The following is a 24,786-nucleotide window of genomic DNA, read 5'->3' on the forward strand; positions in this document are numbered from 1 at the left end:
AATACATAACAATTTCATTTTTTCCTCATTATGTGAATGTGTACAGTGCTTGTCCAACATGATAATACCACTAAAAGATGGCAAACAAACCTCCTTTGGCTTGCGCTAGCTGATCTCGGAGACGTTTAGTTTGAGCTTGTTGTCTTTTCAGGGCTTGGTTTAATCTGTCCAATTCTTCCTGTTGAATTTGAGAGTTTTGGAGACCATGGAAATTCCCATCTGTCTCTTGAACCTGCTCAACAGAAACATTGCATTAATATATAGAGCACATTAGCAAAATCAACCTTTTTTTATCCTTTTTTTTTTGGCTAAAAGTAAAAAATGTAGTTTTTGATATGTGTATATGAATTTTTTGGAGCCAAGTTAAGCTTTGGGTGTGTTAAAAAAATTGTTTGACCTTGTAGTTACACCAAATCCGCACGCACGGCCAGATGTGACTTATTAAAATAGGTGGTTATAAACAATATGTCTAAAGCCATTATTTTAACATTTTTACACATTATAATATTCACATTAATTCCCTCTAGAAAAACAGATTTTATTTCAGGAGTATTGGCGGTCATTTGTTTTCTGGGGTTGCATTAACTGCATTTAAAGGTCCTTTGAAATGAGCATTTTTTATTCGATGTTTGACGTAATCTCTTGAAGATATGGTGGAACATATAGTAGCTCCTCCCCTTTTAAAACCAGCCAATCATATTTTGTTTTTATCCGCCAGTGAGAAATGCATCAAATTAAGTGTCTCAAAGGAGCGGGACATGTCAGATATGCAGCATTTGACTGTTTCAGAAGATTTGCTGAGAAACTAAGTAAGAGGAGACGTCAAAAAAAATGGTTGACCCATAAACAGTAGCAGTCAGAATTATTAGCCCCCCTAAGTTATTAGACCGCTTGTTTATTTTTTTTCCCAATTTCTGTTTAACAGAGAGAAGATTTTTTCAACACATTTCTAAACATAATAGTTTTAATTACTCCTTTTTTATAACAGATTTATTTTATCTTTGTCATAATGACAGTAAATAATATTTGACTAGGTATTTTTCAAGACACTTCTATCCAGCTTAAAGTGACATTTAAAGGCTTAACTAGGTTAATTAGGTTAACGAGGCAAGTTAGGGTAATTAGGCAAGTCATTGTATAACGATGGTTTATTCTGTAGATTATCGAGAAAAAAAAAAATCGAGCTTAAAGGGGCTAATAATTTCATCCCTAAAATGGTGTATAAAAAAATGAACACTGCTTTTATTCTAGCCAAAATAAAACAAACAAGCTTTTCTCCAAAAGAAAAAAATATTATAAGACATACTGTGAAAATCAAGGCGAGGCAGTGTCGGTAGGTACGTAGAGCTGTTCCCTCACAGCAAGAAGGTCGCTGGTTCGAACCTCGGCTCAGTTGCCGTTTCTGTGTGGAGTTTGCATGTTCTCCCTGCCTTCGCGTGGGTTTCCTCCGGGTGCTCCGGTTTCCCCCACAATCCAAAGACATGCAGTACAGGTGAATTGGGTGGGCTAAATTGTCCGTAGTGTATGAGTGTGTGTGTGAATGTATGTGTGGATGTTTCCCAGAGATGGGTTGCGGCTGGAAGGGCATCTGCTGCGTAAAAACTTGCTGAATAAGTTGGCGGTTTATTTCGCTGTGGCGACCCCTGATTAATAAAGGGACAAAGCCGACAAGAAAATGAATGATTCTGTGAAAATACCCTTGCTCTGTTTAACATAATTTGGAAAATATTTTAAAAAGAAGAAAAAATTGCAAGAGGGCTAATAATTCTGACTTCAACTGTTTGCAGAACTGACAAACTGCACAATTTGGATGTTTATATCTTCTAAACGCAAATTTTTTCACAATATTTTCTAGATATCCTTAAAAATAACATACTGATACTAACATCTAAAAAAAACTATTTTAATTTAACAGGAGCTTTACGATATTATAATTAGGGCTGCACAATATATTGTTTTAGAATCAACATCACAATGTGTGAATCCGCACTAGTCACACTGCAGAGTCTACAAGGTGGAGTCAGGATTACAGTTGGCCAGGTACAAGAGTTCAACACACAAGAAAATTGTGAAGTCATGTCAGTAAAACCATTCTAAATTGAAAGTTCAGCAATTCAATTTTCAATTCATCTTTATTTCTATATGGCTTTTACAATGAAAATTGTGTCAAAGCAGCTTAACACAGAAGTTCTAGTAAACTGAATCTGCTTCAGAACAGTTTTTAGAGTTGAAGTTCAGTTCAGTTTAATGTAAATAAATAACTGTGGTTCACACCGAAGGCAGTGAGAGTGTCAAAGGTTGCCGCCCTGGCAACAACGCTGTCTGCCTTCAGCTCCGGCGGCGAGAGTGTTAAAATTCGCTACATTGATCTCATATCTGAGCACATCATATCGGTTACATTCCTACATAAAACATGTTTTCTAGTGTGAAAATGTTGCACACTTTTTATAAAACTCATTTAAGTTTGAAGATTAAGTTGCATGTGGTGTGGCTTTGCTCCACTTAATTATCCAATGTGTTCATATGTCTGAAATATTCTCTAGCAGCAGTACTGTTTTGTAACTTTTTGAATGTATGTTCCTATAAGAAAACATTACAAATAATTGCAAATCCGGCGACTGCAATAATCAAACCCTTGGGAACAAATGTGGTCGTAAGCAAAGTTCAGTGACTGTGATCTCTGGACTCCTCTCAAGCAATGGACTTCTAAATTCCAATTGCTTGCAGCTGAACCGCATCATAGCTCATTATCATACAGTTAACTTGATTTCAACTCTTGTTGATGCCCAAACTAGCTAAGACGTGCCGCGCTGCTCCTTGCTGCAGGCTCCTATTGAAAATGAATGGCTTCCGGCTACTTTGACGCTCTCGCTGCTTTCAATGTGAACATACAGTTAAGCTCAAACACTGAAGAGTTCAATATTTTAACACAATCAGTTGTGTGTGTTTTAATTCGGGCACATGGAATTACTTTACAAAACATTTTGTAGCATTTTGCAGATTTACTTTATTTAACTATTTAGAGCAGGGGTCACCAATCTCGGTCCTGGAGGGTCGGTGTCCCTGCAGGGTTTAGCTCCACCTGGCTGGATTTTTCAAGTATACCTAGTAAGACCTTGATTAGCTTGTTCAGGTGTGTTTTACTAGGTTTGGAGCTAAAATCTGCAGGACACCAGGGGCCTCATGTATCAATGCTGCATAAGCACAAAAACTTTGCGTACGCCAGGTTTCACGCTCAGAATTGCTCACGTTTGGATTTACTAACGATGAACTGAACGTGGGAATGTGCGCAGCTCCACGGCAGCTTTCTGGCTGGCGTACGCACATTTTTTGTGCGTGTCGGTTTTATTTCCATTGGCGACTCCTAGAGGCAGTTGTGTTAAATTCCTCTCTACAAAGTGTCTGAGCCTTGCAATGGCAGCTGTATGAGACGGGTTCATCTAGTAGGTATGTAAGGTTTCCATACCATACAGTTGACCAGCTAAACATTAAAGCACAATTTGCAGCAGTCGCCTGTTTTCCCAATGTAATCTGAGCTATCTACCGCACGCACATTGCTATAAAGACACTATCTGAAGATGAATTTGCATGCGTGAATCAGAAACATTTCCATTCAATAAATGTGCAAATAAAATATGATGCACAAACTTATTAATGATTCCTACTTGTCTTTCTCGTGATAAATAGTGGGCAAAATCTGATATGTAGTGGGGGAAAAAAGAAGAAAGAGTTCATCAGACGCTGGTTCGAGTTTATGCTCGAACGTGTCAATACATGATCACGTGCGTCTTACGAGGTGCGCCATTGAGACTGCTAAGGGTACTGCAACATTTTACAGATATAAACCACACTATTTCTATTTTTAATGCACTCAGTGCGATATGTTCAGACCCAACTGTGTTAACCGCATCAGCTTAACTCTCCCACTCAATTTTTTTTCTTTTGTTGTTAATTCCGGAGAACAAATTTGCAAATAACACCGCTTTTCTCCGGTCTACCTCCGAAAGCAGCACCTCCAATTCACATTCTGTTCAAAGTTTCTCTTTTTGCTTGATTTTGCCTTTGCTTTTTCGTTGGGTTTTTTCCATTAGCATAGTCATTAGCATATTCATACGGGGGAGGAGGCAGGGAGGGGTTTTGTGCTCGTGCATGTTGAGCTCAGTTTCACGTTCATTCAGATGTACAAAAGAATATGCGTGAGATTCGGCGTACGCAGTGTTTCATACATCTGAATTTTTTTCTGCGTACACACATTTACAGCTTTGTGCGTACGCAATGTTTTAGTAAGATTTCCACGCAAGTCTTCGTACATGAGGCCCCAGCCCTCCAGGAACAAGTTTGGTGACCACTGATTTAGAGAAATGAAGACTATACAACTTTTATTTTACATTTGATTATTTTATTTCTGTACTTGAATACTGTTAGACTTTATTTATTTACATAAATGAGCTTAAAAATAAACTTTATTTATATTATTGCTCTATTTATGTGTGCTGGTAATTAGTTTATTATATTTTCTGCAGATGGACTCCACAACAAAATCATAAATCAGTGTTGTTCCCATACTGATAAACTCCCGGTAACCTGGTATTTTTTTACCTGAGTTTTTTTCCATCTTATATGGTTTATTTTACTGCATCGATATTGTAATGTAATTAAAATACAATCAGTTAAACAGACTTTGGCATTCGTTTAGTTGCTCAAGCATAAAACGAGACAAAAATCGTTTCACTTGCACGTGCCCGTCAGAATCGGCAGTCTAGCGCAGAAGCTCCATTGAATATACTGGGGTAAAATAAATGCTCATATTATAAAGACATGGTGGGGAAAATGTAATTTAATGCAGTGCTTCTTCTACATTCTGAGACCCACTTTACATCGGATATCATTCAGTTAGTGGAGATCGGTGATTTTTAAAGAAAACAGACCTTAAACATGCCGATTTTGCATTGGCATACAGTTCACCGGAAGCGGTTAACCCAGGTTACTGGCAAATTAAAAGTCCTATTAGCATGCTTCGGCATATACCCTATAAATATAAATGTATTGAGTATTTCCAAATAGAGCTATTCATTATTTGGTGAAATAAAGCAATATAAATTGCGGAAAATAAAAATATTGTAGCATCACAGTGGGATAGCGAGTAACATGATTGCCTCACAGCAAGAAAGCCTCTGCTAGGTTAGTTGGCATTTCTGTATGGAGTTTGCATGTTTTCCCTGTGTTCGTGTGGGATTCCTCCGGGTGCTCCGGTTTCAACCCACAGTCCAAAGGCTAAATTGTCCAGTTTTGGTTGTATTTACATAGTTTGAACTCAAAACAGGGAATTGTTTTAAGAAATAAATATTAAATTCAACGCTTCAGAAGGCTTGTTTCTCTCTTTACTCTTTCACAGCTCATTTAAAAGTGTACCATATCGAAAAATGTAACAATCGTACCCAAAATGATGATTACACATTACCCTATCACTCAGAAGCTTCTGGAGGACCTGGATTTCTGCTTCAGCGTTGGTCAAGTCTTGAATGGCTTGGGCAGCCTGAATCCTGGTGCTCTGTAACTCCTCTGCATTCTATACGCACATACAAAACAACAACAATCAATCAGAACAAATAGAAACAGTCATCATCAGTGAAGTTCTCTCACAATGACAGATCAGTGTCTTACCGCTGCTCTTTCCAGATTGATTTTCTCTACAGTGCTATGAAGAGAGTGAAGCTTGTCCTTCGCTGTGATCAGCTGTTGGGCAGCCTGTCTGTCAGCAGAGGAAAAAGATCTCCGGAGAGCCTGCATCTCTAGATTGAGAGACTCCAGCTGCTCTTGAGTCTGGGTTTTCTCAGCGTTCATCTAGAAAAACAACAGTCATACATTAATATTAGGGCTGCATGATATTGGAAAAATCTGATATTTTAATATTTTGTTTTCCTGCGATATATATTGCTATATGAATATGATTTCACCAGATGAATGAACAGCTCAATTTCGAAAGATTTCGTTCATTTAGATATACAAATCACATTTGGATAAACTATCATAAATTACAAGCATATTTAAATACAATAGAGCAAATACAAAAGTAAAATAAACAGTGCCTTATGGTTTACAGAAGAGTCTAACAGTATTCAGGTACAGAAATTGAGAAATCAGACATAAACTAAGATGGTATTATTGCATAAACCAGGGGTCACCAATCCTGGTCCTGGAGGGTCGGTGTCCCTGCAGGGTTTAGCTCCATCTTGCCTCAACACACCTGCTTGGATGTTTCAAGTATACCTAGTAAGACCATGATTAGCTTGTTCAGGTGTGTTTGATTAGGGTTGGAGCTAAAATCTGCAGGACACCAGCCATCCAGGAACAAGTTTGGTGACCACTGGCATAAACCATCTAAAATATAAATAAAATCTAAAATAATAATATTTAATAATATCTTTATGTTGGCAACACAGTGGCGCAGTAGGTAGTGCTGTCGCCTCACAGCAAGAAGGTCGCTGGTTCGAGCCTCGGCTGGGCCAGTTGGCATTTCTGTGTGGAGTTTGCATGGTTTCAGTGTTTGTGTGGGTTTCCTCCAGGTGCTCCGGTTTCCCCCACAGTCCAAAGACATGCGCTACAGGTGAATTGGGTAAGCTAAATTGTCTGTAGTGTATGAGTGTGAATGAGTGTGTGTGGATGTGGACGCAACGGATGAAACGTGCTGGATAAGTTGGCGGTTCATTCTGCGGTGTCGACCCTGGATTAATAAAGAGACTAAGCTGAAAAGAAAATGAATGAATGCATATCTTATGTTTTAATATGCAATAAATAATCTAATCCTGCAATGTGACTATTTTGTAGGCACATTGCGATATCAAATATATTGCTGAAACGATATATTGTTCAGCCCTAATTAATATAATATGTGTGTACTTACATAAGAAAGTACAGTCATATGAAGTCTTTAGGGGTGGGGGAAAATACTGATACAGAAAAGAATTTTGATATTTATCATGGCAACACTATATCAATATATGGATACTAATATCAATATACCGCAAATATTTATATATATTATTTGGTTGAATGTTAAAAATAGTTTCTTTACAGTCCACTAGATGGACTAGATGTTGGACCTAACATATGTTTTCATCTTCATTATGCAGCAAATTAGTAAAATAAAGATGACGGCATCACCAAAAAAGAGACGATTTCCTTTGGGGACATAATTTGAAAGTTTAAATAAGGTAATAAATTGCAATATATCACAATATATTAAAATCATAATAATATTGCATCACGACACAAGTATCGTGATAATTCTGTAGCATGGGAACTCAACTGATTCACCTATTAAGTTTAGGTTCATTGGTAGGTTTAGCTCCTGAAACAGGGTCGTAAAATAAATTGCTATCAAAACAACAAAAATATGAAAAATTAAGTATGGCTGACCAAAAACTTGTTATGTCTAATATAGAACTGGTAACCATGAACTCTCACACCGTTTTTAGTTTGTTCAAAGGCTTAAAAAAAACAAGAACATTTCTATTAAATCTATGAAGGGATTTCAGTAACGACAAGTCTCAAAACAGATTTTAAGGCTGGCTAATATAGCTAAAAGAATTCTTACAATGTAATGTTTTATATAAGTTGCTATCTACAATTACTAAACAATTTTTTATAACTTTTTTAAACACAAGTAGGACATTTTTAAAAAATGAAAAGTTTGCTTAAACTAGACAGCGTTAACCTTAAAGGTTCCATGTAGTCCTTTAAAATGTGCATTTTTATTTAATGTTTGATATAACCTCAACTGAAACATGAAGAGAGGGTGGGACATAGTGTAGCTCCTCCCCTTTTCAAAACAGCCAATAGTTTTTCATTTTTATCACAGCTCAGCCTGTAAGAGTGGTTGAGCTCATGTGCATCAAATGAAATTGACAAGAAGCGTCTTGAAGGGGGCGGGCCATGTCAGACACCAAAGAGCATTTGATTGGTTATGATTTGATGAGAATCTGAAGAATATGGTGACGTGAAAAAAAAACATAGATCCATTTAGGTGGAAGTAACAAACTACAAGCTTTGAATGTTTATGTTATCAGTTTTATACCTTCTAAACATAAATATTCAGACTCAGACTCAACTTTATTATCACGTTTAGGGAAACTAAAATTGCAGTAAGGTGCCATAACACAGGCGAAGTTCCATGTACAGATTGATAAAATATTACCACACAACATACAATACATCATTACGTAGGTGCATCTCCCTCCCCCTGGACTCATTTAATGACTTGATAGCCACCATTATAAAAGAATTTCTAGTTCTATTTGTCCTGTAAATAGGAACTCTAAAATGACGTCCTGATGGCAGCAGATGTAATACAGAGTACAATGGTTTATCCGGGGTGTATAGGATACCCTGAGCTATCTTTAAAACATAATAATGGTAAATTACCATTGGACCAGTTTGGTTAAAACTGATGATCTTGCCTGCTACCTTGGCTGCTCAACCTGTTCTTACTTGACACACTCAGATTACCTTACCAAGCTACAATGCAGAAAGATAAAACAGATTCAACAAATTGTTTATAAAACAGTGTCATCATAGAGGTACAAAACTGAAACGTTCTAAGTTTCCTCAGAAAAACAGCTGTTGTTGAACTTTTTATAGACAGCCTGGGTGTTAGGTTGAAATGGCAACATATTGTCAATAACGACTCCTAAATATTTACGTATGTCAACAATTTCAATGTCCAAGCCTTTAATATTTGTTATGCTGGGGGTAGGAGAAGCCTTCCTGTAATCTATCACCATGTCTTTGGTTGTACTTGCATTCAACTGGAGAGAAAATCTATCACACAAGGAAGTAAATTCTTTCCAACAGGACCACAACATAAATATTGTCAGTGTTTTGGAGAACACTAGCTTAAAGATATCTTAAAAAACGAACAATACTAACATATTGTTACTAACATCTAAAAACTTTATTTTAATTTCATGGGACATTTAAATTAGACAATTAACTAAGTAATTAAGTTCAGTCTCACAACTGAACAGAATATTTGAATCTTAAAACAGAGCAAAAACAGAAGAAAATCAATTAAATATTTCAAAGCATATCACTCTCATACTATTACCTGTTTATCTTGTTCCTCTAACTCTCCAAGTATACGGTCCCTGTCGATCTCTGTCTCCTCTAAACGCTGCGCCATCAAGTAGTGCTGCTCACGAGCTTCTTCCAGCTCTTCCCTCAATCTATGGAGCTCCGCTTCTTCACCACGTCTCTCTGTTGTCTGTGAGAATCAGACATGGAGATCTGCTTCATACTAATACATTATTCTATGGCATGTAGTCAATGTAACTGAAACATCAATTGACTATGTCAAAATAATTCTTTGCATGGCCTCTCACCTGAGTCTGATGTCTCTCTTGGTACTTCCTGAGTCTTTCTCTGAGTGAGCTCATCTCTCCAGCGAGCCTATCCTGACAGCGCTGAGCCTCATCTCTATCTCTCTGAGCCGCAGATACTACACGATGCACCTCCTGTTGTAACTCCATGAATTTTTTGTTCACTGGTTCCCCGAGGTCTTCAAAGCTGTAACAGAAAGGTAAAGCAAAGACATTTCACTATTGGACAGACAGTCAGAACTACCGTCTGTTTGTTTTTAAAGAGGAGGAGCTACACTATGGTCCACCCTCTCTTCGACTGGATGGGCATCCAACATGTAAAACATTTACCAGAATAGTTGCCGGTTCATTCTGCTGTGGCAACCCCAGATAAATAAGGGACTAAGCCGAAGGATTAAGAATGAACGAATGAATAATATCAACCAGTAATAATCTATCATACCTTAATTCCTTTTGTCCTGTAGTTATGCCTCTTCTCAGCTCTCCTAAATGTCTAGCTACACTCTCAGGGCACAGAAGCTGCTCCCGAACGCTATTTAAATCATCCTGAAAAGCATCTACTTCCTCCTTTAGACAGTCTCTCTCCTCCTGTAAAGACATTTTCAGCCAAAGAATAAATCAAGAGTCTTATTGGAAGCTGATTGAATCTTCTATGTAAGCAAGTATACGGTAAAATGAAGTGAGGGGTGTCTATTCGTCCCCCTTTTTTATATAGTCTGAGTTTTATTATTGGGGTATTCCGCAGTAACACACCTGGAGAGCGTTGATCTGTTGCAGAAGCTGTGTGTTCTCAAGCTCTTTGTCTGCAGCCATGCGCACTTGTGCTAAAGCGTTCTCCTTTGCCTGTCGTTCTTTCTGCAGCTCTGCCTGCAGCGCAGAGTGTTCCATCTGGAAATGAAGAAGCCGAGAGTATTCGAATGTTCAGAAGAGTTCACGCAAGTCATACTAAATTATCATATGCTTAGATTTCTAAAGTCATATTTGAAACAATCAGAAAGTATTCCCTTGTTCCACAAATTTTGCACATTGATGTTTAAGTATTTTGGGGTTTGTAAAACTTCAAGGGTGCAATGAATATTGTAAAATTCTATAAAGGCTTTCCAACCTGAGTGAGTCGATGCAGTCTGTCCAGCTCCTCCTTCAGCTGTGTGGCTTCAGTATCTCTCTGCTGTAGTTGGCTCTCCAGCTCTGCCTCATATTCACTGACCTGTCCTCGTGCTCGTTTCAGTTCTTCATTCTCCTTCATCAGATTGTCAAACTCCTGCTTATGTAGCTCCAGCTCCTGTAACACAACAAAAAACATGCCATTTTTCAAACAGCAAAACAGAATCACTGTGCTGCTCAATGGACCCTTTTCAGATTTCTGGGTTTCTCAGTAGCGGAAGTCATCAAAGCTGGGTAAACTTGGGAGAGTAGAACAAATATCTTTTTACACAATCCTATTTGCTGAAATAATAAAAGAAAAACTTGGTGTTATAAAGACTTTCGGAAACAGGAAAAAAGTTGTGCGAGACTGATAACGGCAGTCAGAGGAGATAATAACGTCAAATTTACTGTTTCTTGCTCATATACTCTGCATTTTAAATGCCTTTGCACAAGCTGTAATTTGTTTTTGTTTTTTTATTTCATGCAAAGATGATATAAAACATACATAAACATGGTTTCTGCTACATTTATTCTTCCGTGGCGGGGCGCCACACCAAAATTCATCCCGCCACGGCTACATTACAGCTTCTTTTTCAAAATATTCAGTGTTTTTTTTAAATAGTGGGTTAAAATCGCACCGAAAACGTATGAAAAGGTAAGTGAATAATAACAGCGCAAACTTTTCTGTGATCATAGTAGTGCTGTGTTTTCTGTTTAACCCTTTAAGGCAGGGGTCTCAAACTCGCGGCCCGCGGGCCATTTGCGGTCCTCAGTGCAATATTTTGTGGCCCGCGCCGACCGCTGTCCACTGACAGAATCAGCGGAGCGGGGAGAGAGAGCGCTCCCCGCTCCGCTGATTCTATCCGTACACAGCGGTCACTGGCATTCCCCGCCCGCCGTGTAAACAAAGGGGCGGGGATGCCGGTGACGTCACCATGCACCCCGCCCCTTTGTTAGACGCTGTGACGGGCGGGAAGTGTTAGAAGCGAACTCGCGCCGGCCAGAACCAAGGTAAGCTGTTCCCGCCCCTGCCTGCCACTTAGCTACCTATCTGCAGCCTGCCACCTACCTAGCTACAGCCTGCATCTTATATATATTATAGGTAGATACAGACTGGCACAGACTGATGTGACTGGAGTGGGGTGGGGATGTTTTATTTATACATATATACGCCTTTTTTTAGGTGAGGGAATGGAAGTTTTGAGTGTGTGAGAAGTGTGTGAGAAGTTATTTTCCACCTTGAACTTCAATAAGTCAAAGTACAGGTCTAGACTTAATGATGATCATCTTCAAGCCATACTGAGGGTCTCAACTGCTTCCGCTCTAAAGCCAAATGTGGTTCAGATTTGTGAGAAGAAGCGCTGTCAAGTCTCTGGCAGCAAGGAGTAGGCAAAAGATGCCATGTTCAGAAGAACTGTTCATAATCTTCACTCAATGTTCTATTAATGTTCAGGACACTTCATGTTCAGAAGAAATAATTAAAACTGTTAATAATGACATTTGAGGACTTTTTTTTTGTGAAATCCCCAGCCTTACCCAGACTTTGCCTCCTGCGGCCCCCAGGTAAATTGAGTTTGAGACCCCTGCTTTAAGGCGACGTGCTGACTGACAGTCTGATTGACAGGTGCGTGATGCGTGAGACCAGCAAACACGGCGTAGCTTTCAGTTATGATGAACAGTTTCCATAATTATACTTTATTTATAGATAAAGGTCTGTGGCTCTGCATATAATGACTTTATCTTGATGGAGTTTATAGCCGTTTCACTTTACTTCAGGACGCATTAATGCCGGGGTCTGCTCCGCAAGTCTATCAGAGACATTCATAAATATTCCTAGCAAATAAACGCACTAAATAACACTTCAGCCGCGTTTATTTGAGGGCGCGCAAGAAAATCTGCACTTGAGCAGCGTATATTTGAGGGCGCGCAAGAAGTTGAGCACAAGCAGAGGAAATCGGCTCTTAAGCAGAGATTGACATGCTCGTAAACTATTACATAACTGAGATCTCAATGTAATACTGCGCCCATGACATTTGTCAACGAAATAACGCCACATGTAGTGGTAGATCTTTGTAAAATGGCCAATAGAGTCTGCCACCACAGCTGGAAAAAATCCTAGAGGAAACACTAATAAATACATATGAATGTGCATAAGTTTAAAACAAAAATAATATTAATATAATAATATAAATATTAAAACTTTCAAGGATTTAAGATTAGGATGACTGTTAAACGCATCTTGTAAAAAAGGGTACATATTGTTAAAAACTACCTTCTGTGTGATTTCAGCACTCAGGGCTTTATTCTCCAGCTGTGTGAATTCCTGCTCCTTCATGTCTAAGAGGTGCTGCAGAGTGTCTTTTTCCCTCTGTAGACGTCTGCAATCTGATTGGGCTCTCCGTGCTTGGTCCTTCACGCCGCGCAGATACTCCTGAAGACCTGAGATGATGCCCTCAAGGTCACGTTTGAGCGCTTCATTAGCAGCTATCTGACCTGAAAGAGTAGACATATTTCAGTAATCATAAACTCCTATCTATTGACCTTATTCTGCAACGCATAAGTGCGCTCATATTTGCGACTGTTTTAGAACGTCCGATTTAGTTGAAATGACTAGTAATATTAAACAGCAGAAATGGGTCAAACTGCTTGCTGTACAAACAATACAATGTTTATGACTATACATAAAAAGTAGAATATTATATTAGGAAAACATCATCAAGCTATTTATTATCAAAAATCAAGTGGAAGTGAATGAGACTGGAAATTCATTCGTTCATTTTCCATCAGCTTAGTCTTCGTTTCAGAGGTCGCCACAGCGAAATGAACCGCCAACTATTATAGCATATGTTTTATGCAGCGGATGCCTTTCCAGGCACAACCCAGTACTGGGAAACACCCATACACACTTATACACTACAGCCAATTTAGTTTATTCAATTCACCTACAGTGCATTGCATGTCTTTGGACTGTGGGGGAAACCGGAGCACACGAAGGAAACCCACACCAATCGGGGAAAACATGCAAACTCCACACATAAATGCCCATCTGTCCCAACTAGGACTCAAACCAGCGACCTTCTTGCTGCGAGGCGACAGTGCTAACCACTAAGCCACTGTGCCGCCACAGGAATGTAAATCTGAAGCCAAAAAAAATTCTCAGCACTGCGCCCGCTTGAATTTGAATAATAAGGTCAATAAATACGTTTATATTTTCCAATGAATTGAATAGTTCCTCACCATCAGTAAGCTGCTGCTCCAGATCTTTGATCTCCTCGGTCTCCTTGTGGATGCGTGTGATCATGTCATCCAGCCTGCGCTCCAGCTCCTGGTGCTTTCTGCTCATGATGGCCAGCAGCTGTGACTTCCTGGACAACTGAGCCTTCACATGGGTCTGCAGGTGTGACAGAAGACGGTGTCACGGTGTTATCGGTGTCACAGTATTATTACATGATCGGTTCTGCTAAGAAATCAGTAAATACTCAATTACACTGGAAAAGTTGAAATGCACAGTGGGTCAAATTATTTTTGAACACTTCATGCCTTTTCCAGGTAAAAGTATTTCTAAAGGAGCTGTTGACATAAAATAATTCAATTCAATTCAGCTTTATTTGTATAGCGCTTTTACAATGTAGATTGTGTCAAAGCAGCTTCACATAAATGGTCATAGTAACTGGATCAGGGTAGTTCAGTTTTTAGTGTTTAAGTTAGTTTAGCTCAGTTAAGTGTGGTTTGAAGTCATTATTGAGAGTCCAAACACTGAAGAGCAAATTCCTCGATGAGTATTTTTTTCAGATCCTGAACCATGCAAGCCAGTGGCGACAGCGGAGAGGGAAAAAAAAACTTTACCAAAAAAACCTTGAGAAAACCAGACTCAGTTGGGCATGACCATTTTAATTTCTCCGCTGGCCAAAAGTCTTGTGCAGAGCTTCAGTCACCACGGTGGAGGCTGGAAGCTGGCCTCAGCGAAGACTCGTCTTTCCCTGGAGCGTCACTGTAATCATTCTCATACTCTCCACTCCCCCATGACCAACTGCTGCTGAGCTTAGGATACGGCCTGGTCCCGGATATGGACACCTTGGGATCATCTCGTAAGCCAGATTTTTGGTAAAAACCCAAACAATTCAAACCCACAAATGAAAAAAAAAATCAACAATGACAACTGAACAACACAAGGATAGATTTCTGAACTACTAAAATGTATTTAATACTTTGCATGAAATACTTTTTTAGTAATGACAACTTCAAGACGCTTCTTGTATGGAGAACGCATCAGAGTCGTAAGGAGAGTCATATGCATTGCTCAGCTGTGATTTTTTTCTCAGTCTAAGAGTCTAAACATCTTTGATGGTTCTGTGGGTCTCGTCTATGAACTCCGATCTTTCAGGTAAGGTAACATTATTAATCCCCATGGGGAAATTGATTTGCAATATTGCCATTGTCGGGTGTTTAACACATAACAAGGGTCAATAATAAATCACAGTTAGAAAATATCCAATAAAAAAAAAAAGAAAAAAACATCAGAGCTGACAACATAGTTCATTACTATTTGAAAATCGTATTGCTTGTGGGATAAACGAAAACGCCATCCTGTTTTTTAAAACCTGAGGCACACAGAGTCTTCACCCTGATGACAATATTTCAAATATAGACGTAAGAGGATGTTTTAGTGCTTTAGTACACAAAAATATACTACTTTTTTTCTTATTTTCTATTGGATTCATGTCAGGTGATTGGCTAGTCATTACAACAGCTTTATTTTCTTTTCTGAAAGCAGTTGATAGTTTCATTTGCTGTGTTTTGGATCATTGTCTTGATGAAAACTCAAGCCTGATTTGATGTTCATCATCATCCTAATAATGTAGTTGTTGCGACTGAAGAAACTAATATTAATTCACAATGACAAGAGGCAGGGTTCCTTTCTAATCATTGAGAGATTTCAGCTGCTGTCTGGGCTTTCCAAGCCTTTTATACGTTCCTTTCTTCATGTGCTCAATAATTTGCCCTGTGTCATTAAACTTCAGTTCTAATTGAATTAGTTTTATTTTTTTATGTGTGGGTTACTTTAATTGTAACTGACATCAGATGAAAGTTTCAAGTCTACAGCACCTTTAGAAATGTTTTTGAGAAAAATGGTGACAGGTTCAGTATTTTTGTAACCCACTGTATAACTGATTAATTCCTTTTCTGAACATTAACTCTTTCATTTATTACTTCTCTAATCGTACACTTCCTCTTCCCTTGTCCCAACACTTTATCGGAAAGTGTTTCCCTAACCCCTACATTAAGCATTATTTTAAACACAATGCCTCAGGTTAGTTTGCTTTAAAACTAATCGAAAACTACTTATAAATAAAAAATAATAACGGTACTTTATTTTATCAAATGTTTGGGCGGTAGTGGTTTTAATGCTGTGCATTATCAAACCAACAGCTCTCCAAAGTAATGAAAGCCAAGTATAATATGCAAGTCTGCAAACCCCCTGATGACCTAATGGTTTTGCAATTTCCTGGTATAAACATTGAATATGTACGACATTCATCTTTCGCATCACAAAAAAAATAATCAGCTTTAAAAATAAATACTGTTTTTACTGTTAGAAACTGATACTGATTTCTACAAAACGACATCAACAGCCCAAAACTGCAACAGTATGACAGCAGCCTTCCATGAGCCCCTCCAAGACCCCACTGGGGAACTTACTACAGCGGTGCGCCTGTCATCTCTTCAGTTCTGTCTCTAGATATCCATTTTTCTCCTGTTGTTACCCCATAAGGAGTAACGGGAGCTCTTTTTACAGAAGGAGAGCATTTCCTGTCTCTTTTCGGCGTGGCTACTCTAAACTTCAGAGCTTTTGTTCATGAAGTCCAACTATCATCACAAGTAGCCCCCTCCTCATTCTCCCCTCCTCCTCTTTCAATGCACTCTGTCCACCCTTCGCTTTGCTCCCTTTGAATCAACACAGGAAACTTCTGGCTTCAGCCAATCAGATTGAACAACTCGGGCTGAGTGGGAGTAAGGAACCTCTTCGGCTCCACCCACAGCATCAACAGATTTCCCCCAGGACAGAAGTGCTCTCTTCTTTCTTAAAGAGACAGGCGCCTTATTTTATATGCCTGTTACTTGTTGCTGAGCATCATGGGTTGGCAATGATTAATTCCTTAGGGAAGCTCAACTTAGTTGTTAGGGAAGTATAAAAACAACACATCAGTGATATTTTGCTGTGATCATTTCTTTAACAGAAAACAGGAAGACTTGCTGTTTTATATCTGTTTTATAACATAAACAGACAGAGGACTTCAAATATGATTTGCCTAAAGGCTGATTTGATTATTAGAATATAACAGACTTTAAATGAAAATATTTTGAAGGTGTCGTTGAAGATATAGCACAACCCTCTTAGTGTGATCACACATGGGTGTAAACAGTAACACCAACATTTGCATTGTAGAAACTTGTAAACATTATTTCTGCTAGATGTTGCCTTCATTTTTAACACTTCAGAATGTGTAAACAGAGCATTAACTATTTAATCCACTATTTATTCATCAGAGTTTACATATCAGGGTAAAATAGCTTATAAATGAGTTGATTTCTGTTTTGAAATAATTGTCTGGGATCCATAAAAAGCCTACACTTCACATATTAGTATTTCCAATAGAAATAGAACTGTAAAAATACTACAGTAAATCCTGATAACCATAAAAGTGTCAGCTAAATTCATTCTCAATATGATAGACTTAAATGCAGATTTTAAATAAGAATAAAAGCAGCAATTACATAAAACATTAATGTAGACTTTCACATATTTATACAGTTGAAGTCAGAATTATTAGGCCCCCCATCCAAACCCCACCCCCCTTTGAATTTTAAATATTTCCCAAATTATGTTTAACAGAGCAAGGAAATTTTCACAGTATATCTGATAATGTTTTTTTCTTCTAAAGAAAGTCTCATTTGTTTTATTTCGGCTGGAATAAAAGCAGTTTTTAATTTTTTTTAAAAACATTTTAAGGACAAAATTATTAGCCCATTTAAGCTATATATTTTTCTCGAAAGTGTACTAAATAAAGCACCATTATGCAATAACTTGCCTAATTACCCCAACCTACCTAGTTAACCAAATTAACCTAGTTAAGCCTTTAAATGTTACTTCAAGCTGTATTGAAGTGTTTTGAAAAATATCTAGACAAATATTATTAACTGTCTTCATGGAAAAGATAAAATAAATCAGTTATTAGAAATAAGTTATCAAATGTGTTGAAAAAAATCTTCTCTCCCTGTTAAGCAGAAATTGGGGGAAAAATAAACAGGGGGGCTAATAATTCTGACTTCAACCGTATAGGATTTTTTTAAAAGAAAAATTACATTTGATTAATAAAGTAAAAGGAGTATTAATGTAAAAATGTATTTAAAGGACAAATGTTTTATTATTAAAAAGTAAAAATATCTAGTAATCTCACATTTAATCAATATAATGCATGCTTGAAGAAAAGTATAATTCATAAGATCATAATAAATGTATTCTGCCTTAAAACTTTTGTATCTGATGTATTTAACTATCAAATGAAAGATTGCACCAGAATGTAAAACACTGTGTTGACCTATAGCTAGGGCCAGACAGAATCTGCGGACATTTTTTGCTATTTCTGCGCAGAATTTTGCGAAAAATCTGCGAATTATTGTGGAATGATTTTGGCACTATCATAACTAAAAATATGAATATGAGTATATGAAATAAAATAATAATACCCTTTAAACTTTTATATAATGTTTACAATGCTAATCCAATTAGATTCACTAAATTGGTAAACAAAGCAAGTTTCTTATATATTAAATCTACTTAAAGACAGGAAATATTACTTTACACACTGTATTGTAGATAAATCTTATGAACATTTTCATATTTGTCAATAATATACCTGACATTAATTTAAAAATGGAATAAATATAAATTTACACACAAGTAAATAAATACTCCATGATAAGTTAAAAATCTGTAGATTTTTGTGCACGGGTTCCGTGTGGTCCTACCTATACCTAATTAAATGCATAATTAAACCAAAAATCTGTATTTACCATTGTTAATCTGAAAAGGCATTGAATACTAGGTGTATTCATTTATTTATTTATGAAACCAATCAACCACAAGAGGCTGTGAATTACAGTAATAAATGTTGGCAGTCTAAATCGCGTCATCACAACAACACTATTCACCCAAAATAAAGTCACTGTAATGGACAGATTCTTGTAGCTCATTTTTTTAGATCATAAGGGTGTTGAGGCATGTGTTACTGACATGTTTGGGGTCACTGGGATCCAGGCTGTGCAGCAGATTCTGCAGCTGCTCCATTTCATCCTGAGCTTGATTCCTCTCAGCATTCAGCCTGTCCAGCTGTTTCTCCACAGCCTCCATCTCTCCTCTCAGCTCTCCAAGATTCTGTATCCTCCTCTGAAGCTCCTGTCTGAGCTGCTCCTTCTCAGCCTCACTGATCTACAGTCGAAGTCAAAATTATTAGCCCTTCTGCGATTTTTTTCTTCCCTTTTCAAATACTTCCCAAATTATGTTTAACAGAGTATTTTTCCTTCAATATTTTTCTTCTGGAGAAAGTCTTATTTGTTTTATTTCAGTTAGAACAAAAGCAGCTTTTTTTAAAACCATTTTAATGTCAATATTGTAAGGCATTTTAAACAATATTGTTTTCTGATTGTCTACAAAAAAACCCACTGTTATACAGCAAGAAGGTCATTGGTTCGAGCCTCGGCTGGGTCAGTTGGCATTTCTGTGTGGAGTTTGCATGTTCTACTCGTGTTCATGTGGGTGTCCTCCGGGTGCTCTGGTTTCCCCCACAAGTCCAAAGACGTGGTATGGGTGAATTGGGTAAGCTATATTGACCATAGTGTATGTGTGTGAATGAGTGTGTATGGATGTTTCCCAGTGATGGGTTGCAATTGGAAGGCTATCCGCTGTTTAAAACGTGCTGAATAAGTTGGTGGTTCATTCCGTTGTGGCAACCCCAGATTAATAAAGGGACTAAGCCGAAAAGAAAATAAATGAATGTTTAGATATGTGTTGAAAAAAAAAATTTTCAGCTAAAAAGAAATTGGGGAATTAGTTACTGTACTGTCAATAATAAAAAAAAAACCTATTTCAAAAAATCTAAAAAGAACTTGTGTAAAAAACAACACCTTTCAAGTGGTCTTTATAAAACAATATCCTCTTATATAGACGGAAAGCCTCACAGATAGTTCAGGACTCCACTCACCCTCTTCATTATGAATTTGAACAGCTTTCTTCTGGTAGACTATACAGAGTACCCACAGCAAAAACAAATATTTTTAAGAAATCTTTTATACCGTCTGCTATTATTATATTAAACAAATGATGTATTGACAAATGAAGTAGTTTATGGGCTCTATTTTGACGGTCCATGCGCAGATCGCAAAAAATGCGCTTTGCGCAAAGGCACATGGTCTAAAAGGGTTGAGTTTATGTTCTTAATGAGTTATAGGTGTGTTTTGAGAATAAACCAATTAGACTCTCATCTCCCATTCCCTTTAAGACCCAGCTGCGTCGCGCCAAGAGCGCATTCGCTATTTACAGGACGCAAAGTAAGTCTAAGTGGAAAAAATGAGAATTTCACAAGCAAACAGTGAACAGTTAACAGTTTTTTTTAACAGAAAACTGTTAAACAGAGCATCTACTGCGTGAGAATGAGAAATAATGGAACTATTTTCACATTCGCTCTTGGATAGGGAAACCTTTATGCACAGACATCAATTAGCCTATAAATAATTAATTTCGTTTGTTAAGCGCAAAAATTTGTTTCAAAACTATTTCTAAATTCAGTTCTAATTTCTAGCAAACGAATAAATGAACAATAATGACCTAGTGTGGTCAAAATACTGAGTTATTTCCAAATACACCTGCCATGCCCCATATGCTCTAAAACCTGACAGGTGGGCAAATCTAAGCTTGTTTTTAATAAAACAAATATAAATATGGATATAATAAATAATACTGCTAATAATAATAACATTATACAGAAGCAAATTGTTATGAATGAACTGAAAAAGCCTCCTGAGATGAAGAAGACATAAAAGCAGTGATTTTTCATAGTCATGTAGGCTAGAAAATAATATGTTTTGTAATATTTTAATCCTTTATATTTATATCCTATATCTATTCTTATTATATCCTATATATATCCTTAATATTTAATTTTTTTCATATGTGAAGATATTTGCCTATTGCTCTCTTGTGCGTATTAAGAAGTGTGTAAGCGAGGCGCAACTCTGCGCCGGAGTTTAGACCGGGTTTGTTTTGGTCTAATGAAAAGTCTATTATAGTTTCTCAAAATAGCGACGCGCCAGCGGTCCGCCTCAGAACGCCTTCCTTTTTAGACCAGAACGCCTATGGGCGCACAAATGAGCGCTAATGCATTTGCTATTTAAACAGTGCAGCGCAACGCCTCAAAATGACTCTTGCGCCAAGCTGAAACTACCAAAAGACTATTGCGCCGCGTCTTGCGCCACACTGCGCCGAGTGTATGATAGGGCCCAAAATGTTATGCTGTGACTGTGAATCTGTTTGTGGTTTTATGTTGGGTTGTGTGTTGGTAATCCATGGTGTGGCAACTTTGTGTTTGTGCTTAGTGGTTGTGTTTGGTATTTGTGATGTTTGGTGATGTTTAGTAACATTTTGTGATGCCAAAGACAAATTTCTACATGTGTGGACAATAAAAACTTCTAATCTCTATGTCAAAAGATCAAATGAAATTCTCAGTTGATGGCCACTATAAATAAACAAAAAGGTGTTTTAAAAAGCAACATCTCACCCGTCTCTGGGAAACTGCATCCTCTAGCTGCCGAAGCTCTTCACTGGCTGTGAGGATCTGCTGCTCTCTTGCCTCAATTTCTTTATGTAACTGCTGTAATTTCATTTCAGCTGAAAGTAAAACCAAAATACAGGCAACAAAAATTTTTTGTGAGGCCACAGTACAAACTATGAAATTACTTTGTCATTAATATTTGGTGCACTTCTAAAGTACAGGAGGATGATATTTTGTTATGTACACAGTATGCAAATGCAAGGTCGTTATACCCAACTTAGTTCCAAACTTGAGCAGCAATGCTGGTGAGAATAAATAAATAAAACTCCAGGTGCCCTTTAAACCTCTATACCTGCGAGCTGGGCATGTCTGGACATGTAATCTCCTGGGCTATCGGTCTCTGTCAGGTCTGAGGCTGGCGGATGCCTCTGCTGGCCTTGTGTGCCAGTCTTCTCAGTCTCTGATGGTAATTTGATGTTTCTTTTCTGACGAGATTTTCCAATGTAGGGACTCTCACTTATTAGGTTGTCTACCTCCACCTCCTGAACAACACAAGAGAATGTCGTCTATTAAAATGAATCATTTGATTCATGAGTCATATTATCATACACAAATCAGCACTAAATAGTACATACTGTTTAATATACATTTTATTAAAACTGAACTAAAGGTAATTGTGCTGCAGAATTTGATCATTACAGCACCACTGTATAAAATGCCACAATTATTAGAATGCAACACACTGTTATAAACTCTCAATGGTAAAAAAAACAAAATCATATTATTAAATTTGAAGTAAAGCAGGCAGTCAAGTTTACGATATTTTTAAAATGTATTTCCTCTTAATGAAAAATATATAAGACACAAAAGCTATGTATTTTTATGTATTTTACTATAGCTTTTAGAACAAGTGTGACACCATCTCGGAACACCTTGATTAACTGCTTATATATATATATATATATATATATATATATATATATATATATATATATATATATATATATATATATATATATATATATGTTTTGTAATACATATTATATATATATATATATATATATATATATATATATATATATATATATATAAAATATATATATTTAGCTTAATATAATATATATATATATATATATATATTATATATTATAATATATATATATATATATATATATATATATATATATATATATATATATATATATATATTATTATAATTTTATAATAATAAGAATAGATATAGGATATAAATATAAAGGATTAAAATATAACAAAACATTAAATAACTTTAATTTTAGTGGCTTATATGAAAGGCAAAGGTCTCTAGATTACACTTATCTTACCAAAATAAAATAAGATCATTCCTTGATTTTTAAGCGTTTAATTAGGACGGTAAGGTCTGACTTTGCTTCTTGTCACTTAGTCTTGTCACTTAACAGAAATAATGTACAATATAGAATATAAAGTCATGGTGCAGAAGAAAAAGAATGAATATTGTGTCTGACTCCCATGAGCTTAGACGACTGCATCCATACATCTCTGCAATGACTCAAATAACTTATTAATATAGTCATCTGGAATGGCAAAGAAAGCGTTCTTGCAGGACTCCCAGAGTTCATCAAGATTCTTTGGTTTTATCTTCAATGTCTCCTCAAACATGCTCAATAATGTTCATGTCTGGTGACTAGGCTGACCAATCCCGGAGCACCTTGACAGAAACTTTGATGTGGGGGCTGAAGTATGAGAATGAGCGCTATCCTGCAGAAGAATTTGCCCTTTCCTGTGGTTTGTAATGTAATGTAATGAATTATTTGTTGCTCTAACAACTGGGATCGGCAGGCAGTGTGTGTGTGTGTGTGTGTGTGTGTGTGTATATATCTAAATATCTATCTATCTATCTATCTATCTATCTATCTATCTATCTATCTATCTATCTATCTATCTATCTATCTATCTATCTATCTATCTATCTATCTATCTATCTATCTATCTATCTATCTATCTATCTATCTATCTATCTATCTATCTATCTATCTATCTATCTATATATACACATATACACACTTATACATACATCCACACTGTGAATGATATTTTAATATTTTAAAATATCAAACAGAAATATTAAACATATTAAACTTTTTTCAACATTTAGTAATACAAATATTTCTTAGGCAACAAAATAAGCATATTAGAATGACTTTCAGATTATGTGACAAAATACTGGCTGATATATTAATATGAATTTAATATTAACTTTTAAATAAATTCAAATACAGAATAATTATTTTAAATTCCACAATATTACTGTTTTTTTTACTGTATTTAGGATCAAATAAATGCAGTCTTCATTAAAAAAAGGGATTAATTCCAACCTGGAAATGGTTTAAGAGGCCAGCTAAATTAATTTCACACCCCAAAATGAACATGTACTTACTATAAAACCCAAACAAAGCAAATACTTACAGGGTCTGGATAAAAAGGAAGAGGTTCAAACTTGACATCTATTTTGTGAAAGGCCAACTCCTGCTCGAGCTCATAGTGTTTCTGACAGGCCTGGGTCAATTCCACAGTTTTCTGCTTCAGCTGTATAATGATAAAAAGTTTGTTTAAACAGAACATTCCACCTTAAAACAAAACACACCAGCCACACTTCACTGCAAACCTTTTCAGCTCAGGATGACGTTGGATTTTAAAGGGATAATTCAACCTAAAACTGACAATTCAGATTAACATTCTTTATTCTGTTGAACACAAAATAAATCATTTTCAAAGAAAGCTAAAAACCTGTAACCATTAACTTCCACTTCCATAATTTCTACAATGAAAATCAATGGTTAAGGTTTTCAGCTTTCTTCAGAATTTCTATCTTTTGTGTTCAACAGAAGAACTCATAAAGGGTTGGAACCACTTGAGAGAGTAAATAGTGAATACATGTTCATTTTTAAGTGAGCTATCCCTTTAAGAATATGCTTGCACACCACAAAACTCATGAATACACAGAGTGACTAATGATCATTTAAGATTACCATTAAAATTCACACATGCATTAACATGCTAAGAACATAGCAATGCCATACCAACAACATGGCTCTCAAAAGCGATCACCTGAGAGGACAGGAGAACATAATGTTGGCATTATACAATGATGGATAGAGCACATGTGAATACCTGACACAGAGAATCCAGCAGAGGAGTGTGATGTGGAGGCTGATATTAAAGCAAGAATAAAGACAAAAGACAGTAAAAGACATGCAGCAAGAAGAGAACAGGAACCCAAGAACCAGGCAACCAAAAGAGAAAAAACATTGAGCCAGTGCAGAGTAATTTACCTTTTCAAACAGATTTATTCAAATGCCAGGTTTTCAAGAAATTCTGTTTAGCTAAAAGAACACTCAACTTTTATTTTGAAATTAGAATAATTTAGCTTATTT

The 24,786-nt window shown here is 36.7% G+C and overlaps 1 protein-coding gene across 6 annotated transcripts in view; it reads right to left on the bottom strand.

Annotated features, from left to right (window-relative positions):
* cntrl (centriolin) overlaps nt 1–24,786 on the bottom strand; it is a 60,441-nt gene that overhangs the window by 29,038 nt on the left and 6,617 nt on the right. For 4 of the 6 annotated variants that reach the window (XR_015491914.1, XM_087254303.1, XM_087254301.1 and 1 more), the window contains 14 exons: nt 23,819–23,938; nt 21,705–21,894; nt 21,359–21,468; nt 18,820–19,014; nt 13,761–13,914; nt 12,796–13,016; nt 10,483–10,659; nt 10,131–10,265; nt 9,820–9,965; nt 9,381–9,564; nt 9,107–9,262; nt 5,665–5,844; nt 5,462–5,569; nt 91–232 (listed from right to left, as the gene is read on the bottom strand). Coding sequence is in view for 4 of the 6 variants with exons in the window: in XM_087254303.1 (XP_087110429.1) it covers nt 91–232; nt 5,462–5,569; nt 5,665–5,844; nt 9,107–9,262; nt 9,381–9,564; nt 9,820–9,965; nt 10,131–10,265; nt 10,483–10,659; nt 12,796–13,016; nt 13,761–13,914; nt 18,820–19,014; nt 21,359–21,468; nt 21,705–21,894; nt 23,819–23,938 (2,218 nt within the window). In the remaining 2 variants the exon portion in view is untranslated. Of the gene's footprint in view, nt 1–90; nt 233–5,461; nt 5,570–5,664; nt 5,845–9,106; nt 9,263–9,380; nt 9,565–9,819; nt 9,966–10,130; nt 10,266–10,482; nt 10,660–12,795; nt 13,017–13,760; nt 13,915–16,223; nt 16,368–18,819; nt 19,015–21,358; nt 21,469–21,704; nt 21,895–23,818; nt 23,939–24,786 lie in introns of those variants that run through there. The other 2 variants (XR_015491915.1, XM_087254304.1) reach the window with 1 other exon arrangement.

Source organism: Danio rerio, chromosome 5 (genome assembly GCF_052040795.2).
Source record: "Danio rerio strain M-AB ecotype USA chromosome 5, GRCz13ab, whole genome shotgun sequence".
Classification (NCBI taxonomy): domain Eukaryota; kingdom Metazoa; phylum Chordata; class Actinopteri; order Cypriniformes; family Danionidae; genus Danio; species Danio rerio.